Source organism: Accipiter gentilis, chromosome 6, assembly GCF_929443795.1.
Source record: "Accipiter gentilis chromosome 6, bAccGen1.1, whole genome shotgun sequence".
NCBI lineage: Eukaryota > Metazoa > Chordata > Aves > Accipitriformes > Accipitridae > Astur > Astur gentilis.
In genome coordinates, this window is record NC_064885.1 from 2,861,498 (window position 1) to 2,872,168 (window position 10,671).

The window sequence follows — 10,671 nt, forward strand, 5'->3', positions numbered from 1 at the left end:
AAGCTCACCAGGAGGCTTTCCCCCTTCCCAGCCCCAGCATCCCCACCTGCGAGACAAAGCAGCAGCAGATGATAACCCACCGGTGAGCTCTGAGCTCCTTGCTTGGGGGACCCAGGAAAACTTGAGCATTGACTGCGGCCGCTGGGCTCCCAGAGCTTGGCCAAGCCCTACACCTCGCTGTGACACAACACGCCTGTCAGCACGGCCATCCGCAAAGCACCCACCGCTGTCACCGAAACAGCCGTACCAGAACAGCAGGTCCTCGCTGTCAGACCACAAGATTGGCCTTTTCCCCTTTCAACACCCCGCAGCGCAGCCCTGGCTTTTCTCCAAAGCTCGCAGAGCTGGGTGTTTTCCCATTCTCCCCCAGCGCCATCCACATGGCAGCAAGCGTTCCTGCTGCGAGGGCAGGGCAAGAACCACGGTCCTGACACATCTCTGTCTCATCGGCTCCCATCCTGCACCCCTGTAATCCTCAACAAATCTTCTTCTGAAAAGACAGATTAACACACACTAGGAGAGGAGCGGGCCTTCCGCCACCAGCTCCCAACGCTCCCCAGTACCAAAATTCAGGTGACGAGTCCTGAATTTTAATACACCCCAGATTTACGGCCCACCAACAAGTGCGACAAAGGCTCCCACATGCCCCAGCCCAGCCGTGGTCAGAACAAGCAGCAGCGACAGCAGGGATTACCAGTTCCATCGCCGCACAGCTGCAGGTGCCGCGATTAAACATCTGTACCAACGCCAACGCCACCGGACACAGCGGGCTCAGCGCCGCTCACATCTATGCCAATGCTAATCCCCAGTTAAGCTGAACAGAGTTGCAGCTGATCTGCACGAGCCTAACAGGGAGAAAAGTCTGGCTGGAGTAAGATCGCAGGTCCTCTGCTCCTGCAGCACCCTGGTCCCGTTTTACCATATAGAACCAGGGTGGGCGCAAACCCACCCAGGACTGAGTAAGGCAAAATAATGATATTGAGAGCCAGGAAATTACCATTAACACTTCCCACATGGACACTGGCAGGAGCGAGGGTTAAAACTCAACTTTAGCACAGCCGCTACTTTCTGCGGAGCTTAAACTATTAACAAGCCTGAGGAAAACCACCATCATATTTATTCCCCAACACTGTGCCGGCTGCGTCCAGACCTCCCTGCCCCGGGACACTTTCCATAAACCCAAAACACAGGCCAAAAAGCCCCCTCCATGTCTGAACACTGCTCCCGTACAGCCTTCCCACCTCCCCAGGGTAGCAGCTTCCAGGTTTTACACGGGGAAACTGAGGCACAAGACAGCTATCTGATCTGCCTTGTTACACAGCAAGGCAGAGGCAGAACAAGCACCCCCCCACACCTCCAAAATCCCAGGAAAGGCTCAGTTATTACTTATTTTTATGGCTGCAATTACAACATACCCCAGTATCACTGCTCTATTGCAAAGCCAAAGGGAGCAGAAGAGAAGCAGGTAAGGGGGGGCTGCTGCAATAAGATGTTTTTAAAGCATGTTTTGGGGGAAGGAGGATGAATCCAAGCCGGTTTAAAAGCAACCCTTCCCCCACATGCCTCCTGAGCTTCAAGGCTGAGGAAAACCATCAGGCCAGCAAAGCATTTGTTCCCACTGCTCAGGACAGCAATTAGGGGATCTCTGTCATATTTATCAGGAAAGGATCTGGTCAGGGACAAACGGCAATAAAAGCACCTCAGGGGCCTTGAGTACCCACCATCCCTGAGGCAAGGCCTTTGCAAAACACAAAACAAGCCCTTCCAGAGGCCAAGGAGATGCTGAAGGTCATTCATCTACATGGAGACCGTGCCTTGGGATTATCCTGCCTGGAGCTGCTCCTCCTGCCTTAAAAAGTAATTCATCGGGCTACCACACAGCCCAGCAGCTCTGCAGCCTGCATGCCGGGAGAGCAAGGGGTCCAGGGCAAGAGGAGACGGGGAGCGACGAGGTCCACAACAAGCGTTTGGGGACAGCGGCTCACCCACCTTCGGCACGGGGAGGACGGGAGCAGGCAGCCTCAGCCAGGCTGCCCAACGGATGGGAGCCAGGCACCAAAATTCATGCCTCTCGCCTTCAGCCATGAGCCCGTTGCTGTTAAGGTGCAAGATTAAGACAGCGTGGGCACAGAGGGTGAAACCTGTGTTTTTGGGAACGCCCCGTGAGACGCAGCCCCAGCTGTAGGGCAGAGGGACAGACCCCACCATGGACACCCAGCACTGCAGGGACATCCACAGCTTGACACCCCCCCTCCCCGACAGACACTCACAGCGGGAGGCCAAAATTTTAACCAGTTGACCTTCAAGCCATCGGCATGATTTACACGCGATGTCATTAAATTCCACATTCATGTACTATGAAACAATTTAGCCATTAATTAATCGCCTTGGAGCACCGAAGGGGTCGAGAGCCTCCCTTGTACCTTATGGCTGGGGCAGCGATCAGTGGAAGTGATCAGCCAGCCTGCAAATGGCTACTCAGGGTGCTCAGCTCCCGGGTGGAAGGCTTGGCTACTTCTTCCTCCTCCCACACCAGCACGGCACTGCTTGACGAAGAGAGCACTAGCCTCGTCAGAGATTGGACTGCTCGAATCTGCAATCAATAGCTCAGCTTATCAAAGGCTATTTCTTGAGCAAGATCTAACCTTGACAATGCAGTCCCTGGTTATAAATGTTACCTTTGATCAATAACTGTCACAAATGCATTAGAATTAATCGGTTAAACCTTGTATTTTAAACCACATTTATTGCTTCCTGCACAGCTCGCTCTCCGAATCCCAACAAAGAAAAAAAAATATTTTTTTTAGAACACGACATCCACGATTAAATCTCTCCAACACCTAGAAGCAAGACATTGCCCAAGGGCCCCGATCTCCCTGCAACACAGCAGCAGGTTCCCCCACCAACATCCAGCCCCTCTGGCAGCACAGCCAGGTCCCGCTGCTTCAGGGGATGCTCAGCGGTCTCCTGGGAGCAGCTGGACGCTTTGTTATTTGGCCTGCAGTGGACCCAAGGCATTCCCATTGCAGACTGGGAGCCCAGGGCCAGCACGCTGGAGTCACACAGCTCCGTACGCTCCAACCCGATGCCATAACTCCACCAGCTCAGCTATTTCCAGCAGTGATATGAAGGACTGCAGGAGCTGTCTGACTTCCCACACCTCTCCGGATGAGTCTTTTCCAAGTGATGAATTAACAACACTTAGAAGGCACTGGAAAAAAACAAAATTTAAAAAAAAAAAAATATCACAAAATAAGTGACCAATGCCGCTGGCTACCCTACAGCAAGGTATCAAAGCAATGAACGAGGTGCTGCCTAACCTGAAGCAGGTGGGACTGCCCCGACCACGGTTTCTTCCATCGGCAATGGCCCTGGTCACAGAGCCACAATGCCTGCACGGATCCAGTGCTCCGACACAGGGGCCGGAGGGAGAACTCCTGCCAGCACTTTTGCCATTCTCTACAAATGTAGAAGTAAATATAAAAATACATGAAATTAAACTTTATTATAAAAAAGAGTGTAATACCAAGCGTCAACTGCAAACTCTTTGGAAACAGCTCCCTGTCTTGTGCCTTCCTCTGCTCCAAAAGAAAAGCGCTGGAGTACCTCGATGCCTTTACCATACCTCTGAGCCAGACCCTACATCTACCACAAACCCTCCCAAGTCTTCCCCCACCCCAGGGGAAGAACACTGCAAGACAAAACTTATCCATCATGCTGAAAAAAAGACCAGAGAATGGTTTGCCAGCCAGGGGGGAAACATTTTGTCCCGTGCATGGGGAAACTCTCTCCCTTTTTTGAGCTGCTGCAAGAAGTCAGACACTAAATACAAATTTCTGGAAAACATCAGGAAGAAGAAAGTTGAAGAGCCTTGTAGCAAAGACATCGAAAGCAATAAGAGATACTCTGCCTTTTGTTTGTGCGATGGAGCGACTGTGGCTTAACGTGCTATGGCATACCAGCTAAGCTGTGGCAAGTCATTAAATCACAGCAAGTCTTCTCGCAGGCTGGAGACCCAAGTGATCAGCGAGGGGTCCCTGTGAACATAATCATCTAATAGAGAGCAGTTTCCACCAAAGCCTGGTCTTACAGGCTGCTAAAAACTCTTGGCTAATTCATTAAGGCACTTACGCTCGCTTCTGACTTGGAACATGTGTAGGTATGTGAACAGCAGAAAACACTCAGCAAGAACACATGCCAAAATGTCTATGACAGCTGTTAGAACCTCCTGGCATGCAAAAGTAAAATAAAGCCATTTTAATTATATTTTATTCCTCAAAGTCTGACTATTAAAGTTACTGTTGGATGACCCACACAAAGAGTCTCCACTCACAAAAGTGGCACGAGTGGGGAACACAAGGCTGCTTACGAGCAAGGACTGCAGGAAGGTCAACGCTGGTTTAAAGGGCTAGATACGATTACAGAGGGGAAACCCAGCCACTGGAGCCTGCATTTGCCATGCCTGCACATATGAGGATGTGACAAAAGAAAAATCAAATCCAGATTTGAAACGATACCACCAAAGTCAGCCGGAGCACTAACTCAAGGCAAGTTGAGCGCATGGCTTTTCTACAGAGGCAGTGGATGGAAAAAAAGAAAAAGAAAAAAAAAAAAAAACCCAAAACTTTTGCAGGTTTTGTAAGCCATTAACATTTTTATTTCAAAAGTCAAATAAAGAGCACTGGAGTCGTGACACAGGTTTAATACCAAAACCGCAACTTTGCAATTCCTTCATTATCTTGCCTCAAGCCCTTATCTGATTTTCCAAGAGATTAAGAAATCTTGACACAGCATTTATTGCCCGAGTTAAATTCCCCACAAGACAACATACTCTTTCAGTCACCAGTTTACAGTAGGTTATAAAACCACCATACAGAGTGGTTCCAGCCACTTTACCTTAAAATGGATGACTAGTGCACAGCATTAATGAAAACATATGCTTATGTGCCACAAAATGAGTATTGTATTCCTGGGTTTAAACTATACCATTTGCACTCTTTCCATTTCAAGCTGCCTTGATTTATTTTGGGGGTTCGCTCCCCCATACACCATTATCCACAGTGGTATCGAGCAAATTATTCAATTGTATACAGCAACAAGATTTGTCCTGCAGCAATTACGGTCGTGATGCTCTAACCTCTCCTTTATTCACATGTGACAACATGAAGCCTTCAGCTCCTTCATATTTCTCTCCTTTCGTCCCTCCGTCACCGCGCCCCAGCCCTGAACATCAGCACCGCTTTCCCCATCCCGCCCTTTACGTGTGAGCCACTCTCCCCGAATTAGCGCATCCTTTGAACCCCCAACCTGGTTTCCTGCAAGGATGCCATCCTCCAGCTCCCGACCAACGATGCCTTGGAAAATCAGCAGCCGGAGATAACAGACGAGTGTATTTTGTGGATAGATCTGGTTATACAATAACTAATCAAGGTAACGACATGCTCGCAGAGTGCCGACGGCACGGACCTTCCCGTTGCCTTCCTACTGCCCGGAGCATCCGAAGACCCTCCAGCAGGCAGGAGGCCCACCGGCAGCTCCCGAAATGGGGTCTGGCTTCATCACCCACCATGCCAGCCGCAGCACGGTCATCCCTGCAAGCAATGCCAACGTCTGCTCCTCGAGATGGCTTCTTACAGCCACGTCCAAAGTCCCAAGTCCCAGTATGAGCTCAATAGTCTGAAGCCTGAAAATCTTCCTCCTTTTTTTTTTAAAGGAAAAAACCACAAAGTGAAGCTCCTGGAGGAAAGCTTAGGTATCATAAACAACTCTGCTCTGAAGGCATGGCAGGAGTCAGTAAGAAGCCTCATCTGTGCCAGCACAAGCATCCCTGGCAGCCAGCCCAAGGTGATAGACCTGTTCCTGGAGCAACCCTGGACCACCTCGTGCTTCACCACCTTCCCTTCCCCGAGCAAGCAGCACCTCTGGGATTTTCTTCCTCTTTACAGAAACATGCTTCACAATAAATAAAATCAGAATAGCAACGGAGCAAAACACAGTCCGGACACCTACCAAAACAAATGACCGTGGAAACACAATTCAGCCCTTAGAGAGGACAGGAGAAAGAATGAAGCAGGGACAAACATTAGCTGTGGGGTTGAACACAAGTTTTTGAAACACGACAGTAACAAGAGACTTGGAAGACAGTCAGCATTGCTCAGTACATGTGCATACCACACAAGCCCATATATCACCTATATAAAACACGATTGCATTTTGTGCTCAAATAAAAAGGCAAAGCCTTTAAAAGACTGCTCTTTCTTAAATCCATACTGCATTTTAGCCAGAAAAGTTTCAGAAAGGAAGGCTTTCAGGCTTTAGAAAGGAAGGAAACTCCTCTGTAGCACTGAAGGAAAACATAAGTTCCATTGATATTCTTTACCAAATAAAATCAAAAGATTTCAAAAGAAAATCCAAAGAACGGACAATATTGGAAACAGCAATATTGGAAATGGCTTTTCTGTTGTTTTTTTGGAGAGGAATGTGAAACAACAGCATCCTTTACAGCATTCTTTACCAGGTACCGTGAGGCTAAAACAGCCTCATGAAGCCAGGCTATGGAAGTACATTAAACACCATCAGCCACACGTAGAGCTCGGCTTTCCCTGTAAACCGCAGTATCAAAATGTCGGGAAGTCCAAAGTTAGAAGCAAACCCTAAAGGACAGTTAACCAAGCCATGCGGGTGTGTTTTCTCCTCTCTGCAAGAGGTGTCCTTCTGATTCACGATGAAGAACGGAAAAAGTTCTGTTTCTTCTGAGCATTTCTTCATTTAACCCCACTTCTCAGCAACACCAGCAACATCAAGCCTTGTTTTCCATTTTTTTTTTGGACAATTCATTCTTGGTGTGGTCAACTGTGCATAGGGAGTCCTCATCACCTTTGCTAAGGAAATACAAACACTGGATGTTCGTATAGATCTCTTTTGGCTCGGCAGGCACCAAACAACCAAGATGACAACCTTTAAGCTGTCTGACTGTAACTTTTTTCCTCCCTCAGAAGAAACTTCTTGAAAAGTAGCTAGGCTTTAGCTCGTGCCGTTGTGAGGTAAAGCCTACAAATGCATCCAACTACAAAAAAGGAACCCACAGAAACTATTTCTTTTAAGCATCTTTATTTTTTAAGCCAAGGTCGTGAGGTTTTTGAGTTAGCTCTAGAGATGCTCGTCCTAGGGGTAAACAGAATGTTAAGGACCAAAACCCTCTTTTAACCTTAAATCATAAAAGGGTCCCAACTCCTGAAGGCCAGCGTTCAGACATTGGAAAGCGAGTGGGGTTTAACATGCCCTTAAACGTTTCGCAGCCAAGACCCACAGCCCACCGCAGGGCCAGGCACCCAGATGCTATTATAATCCTTGATAAGAGGAAGCTCAAAAAAAAAAAAAACCCCAACAAAAAAAAAACAACCAAACCGCCCCAAAACTGAATCTGCTCCTCGAGCAACTTCCAACCGACCGTCCCTGCTCCTCCGAGCCGGGAAAAACCCCACAGGGCCCCCCGGGAAGGCGCCCACCGGGGAAGCCCCCACGCACCAGCCGGAGCCGGCTCTTGCCCGTAGCAGGGGGCCGAGAACCGGGCCGGCAGCCCGGCCCTCACGGAGGCGGGGACCGAGGCGGGACCCCGGAGGGAACCGGTCCCGGTACAACCCGGGGAGGCTCCGGCCACCGGTCACCGCCCGGAGCGGGGCTGAACCGACCGGCGGCACCCGGCCCGGCCCGGCCCGCCGCCGCCGCCTCACGCAGCCCCGCGGGCCCGGCCCCAACCCCGGTACCTCGATCTTGTCGACGCTACGAGCGCACCCCACCACCTTCATGCCGTGCTGCACCAGAGCCCGCGCCACGGCCGCCCCGATGCCCACGGAGGCGCCGGTAACCAGCGCGACGCGCCCGGTCCAGCGCTCCATGGCCCCGGCCCGGCCCCGCCGCCGCCGCCGCCGCCGCCGCGCACAATGCGCCGCCCGCCCGCGCCCCCGGACACGCCCCCTACCCGCTAGACACGCCTCCGGACACGCCCCCGAGCCGCCACCGCCGCGCACGATGCACCGCCCGACCGCGCCCACGGACACGCCCACGGACACGCCCCTTCCCCCGCCCGCTGGACACGCCTCCGAGCCGACGGTCACGCCCCCCCCGCCGCCGCCGCCTTGTATGCGATGAGTTCGTGCGGGCTCAGCCCGCGGGGTGGGGAATGGGAGCGGGGCGGCGGGTGGGGGGGTCGGTCACGACCGGCTGGTGCTGTCGAGCCAAAACGTCCCCCGTGAGAAGGGAGAGTCCCGATATCAGAAAGGTGAGACGGCGACAAATGACTTGAAGGTAAAATAAGTTACGTCAGCTGGGTGACAAATAGAGACGGGCTGGTTTAAGTCAAAAATAGTTCAGTAGCATGAAACGGACGCATTAACTCCTATTCCCTTCAACCACGTAATAGTTGCACGAGCTATATCGTAACCCTGTCACCAACTGAATTACCCAGTCGCTCGTACCTACGGTGAGGAGGAGAAGGCTGCTTCATTATTTCAATACAGAAGTCAAAAAGCGCCCAAAAACGCAATACAGGTTCTGAAAACCAGACCGACAGGGGAATCTTTTACCTCTCTTTCGCTGCTTCTCCGCAGTCGCCCCGCATCAGAGAGGGTGCTGCTGGTGGGTCCCTCCGGCTGCAGAGTTGACGCTCGCACCCAGCTAGCTGGTGCGACCCACTGACGTCCCAAAAAACGCAGCCCTGGGAAGGAGCTGTGGGTGCCAGGATGGACACACAGACCCCAAACAACCACTGAGGGAGGACGGGCGGTGAGTTTGGGAGGGAGAAAACATGTTTGGTGGGATCAGAGGGCAGAGCTCTGGCAAAGGATGAAGCAGCTTTGTGAAGGGACCGTCGTCCCCCTCACAAGGACCAGGCAGCAGCTTGAATAATTTGCAAAAACTTTAGAAGAGACAGAGGGAGTGAAACGGAAGAGACAAAAGCACAGATATTTATTTGATTTGCGAAAGAAGAAAGGGTTGGGATTTGACAATTCTGTTTAAACTCCACAGAAATAGAGTTGGCTGTTGGAAATGGGGCAGCGAGCCCTGGCCAGCCCTTCTCCGCTTGCTACGGGCACACGGGAAGCTGTAAATACAAGAGTGTGAGCAACCAGACGAGTCAGTCCCCACCGCGGGCAATAAACGTGCAGACCTGAAGGAGGGGTAAGCACTTGCGGTTCTCGCCAGAACTATCTTCCTATCAAATCTAAGATTTTGGGCATCCAAACCACACGGGCGTTCAAATCCCTGGGGGAGACAGAGCCAGTGGTACGTGAAAGCAGGGCGGGTGGTGGTCGCGCAGAGCTCCCCGCCTGCGTTTATCCGAGATAGGAGCACGTTGCTGCTGAAAAAACGACATTCAGGCTCCCCACTAGACACAGGTAATACAAGGAACTTAAACATGGCCCTGACTCAGGTTTGGGTGGTGCAGACCAGCTGTATACGAGGGAGAGAAAAATAAAAATAGGTCTTTGATTGGTGCTTGGATGCAGCTGCAGTCATTCATGAGGTTCACAGCAAAATCCTAGGTGCCTCTCGAATAAGACAGATGGGCCGTTCTCACCTTCCACATGGAACAGGTTAGTTAGAAATGGGAAATGAGGCTTCCTATGGAATGCAGCTTTTGAGGATTTTTCTCCTGGGTGTGACTTCTCTTGCAGCAGAGCGCGCAGTCCCGACACCCAGACCTCCCAGGGGTTTAGTAAGAACCGTAAAGCAGTTAAACAGCGGGACAGAACAAATTCCCTCCAAAGCAGAAGTGTCTTCAGTAGCGACAAGTAGCAGAAGTTTAGAAAGTGAGGATAAACCTGAGAGAGGAGAAGGCGATGCGCTGGACCCTCGGCAGCTTCGAGCCCGACCGTTTCCGTGTGTGTATGTCCAGGTGTCTTGTGAACCCAGGCGTGCTTCTGCTACCCTCACTGTGCTGGGATAACGAGCTGCCCAGTTTAACTGGGATGAATTTAAGGGATAACCCCCTTTGCTCTGGAGTCGGTCAGAACTGCTGACCTCCAGGGTCCATCTACCGCTGGGGAAAATGCAAGGACATGCTGGGAAAGCCATTTTTGAAGGTGTTGCCTCCCCCTTCCCTTTCTGCTGGCCACGCACAGCTGGGCAGCTTAATTTAAACCTACTTTCAACTGACACACAACAGAGAACATTATTGAAAGTCCGATTCCTAAGTACCAACCCCTAGAGTTGATTATGCAGCCTGCCACTGAAAATTAAAAAAACCAAAAAGTGAAGAATAAACTACAGATGTATTCAAGTTCTTTAGGTTTTGTAAAAAAAAATAAAAATAAATAAAAAAATGAAGTAGCGCTTGCATATCTCACCCAACGGAGCAAGGGGCGCAGGAGAGTTTCCTGGGGGTGCTGAGTTTGGGTAGGTGCGGGGCCCGCAGCGAACACAGGGCTCCTGCCGGGGCAGCAGGACGCAGGAGCCGTTGCAGTGAAAAGGGCCCCTCGGCCATAAGGAAATCTATAGGGACGGTTGTAGACGCTGTCATTTTGCAAGCAGCAAAGACCAGGTACAGCACCTGCTGACAGCTGAGCTGCTCACCACTTTCCTCCAAGCCGCGACCCCGAGCACCCAGTCTGCAATAACACCACATTTAAAACAAAGTGTTCTTCATTCCTTTTTTCCCCCCCACCATTT

The 10,671-nt window shown here is 51.1% G+C and overlaps 1 protein-coding gene across 2 annotated transcripts in view; it reads right to left on the reverse strand.

Annotated features, from left to right (window-relative positions):
• Positions 1–7,912, reverse strand: part of DHRS11 (dehydrogenase/reductase 11) — a 28,043-nt gene extending 20,131 nt beyond the window's left edge. Inside the window, exon 1 of one of the 2 annotated variants that reach the window (XM_049802420.1) lies at positions 7,767–7,912. In XM_049802420.1, coding sequence (XP_049658377.1) covers positions 7,767–7,898 — 132 coding nt within the window. In that variant the 5' untranslated portion in view covers positions 7,899–7,912. Of the gene's footprint in view, positions 1–694; positions 745–7,766 lie in introns of those variants that run through there. The other variant, XM_049802421.1, reaches the window with a different exon arrangement.
• Positions 7,913–10,671: the final 2,759 nt, after the last annotated feature.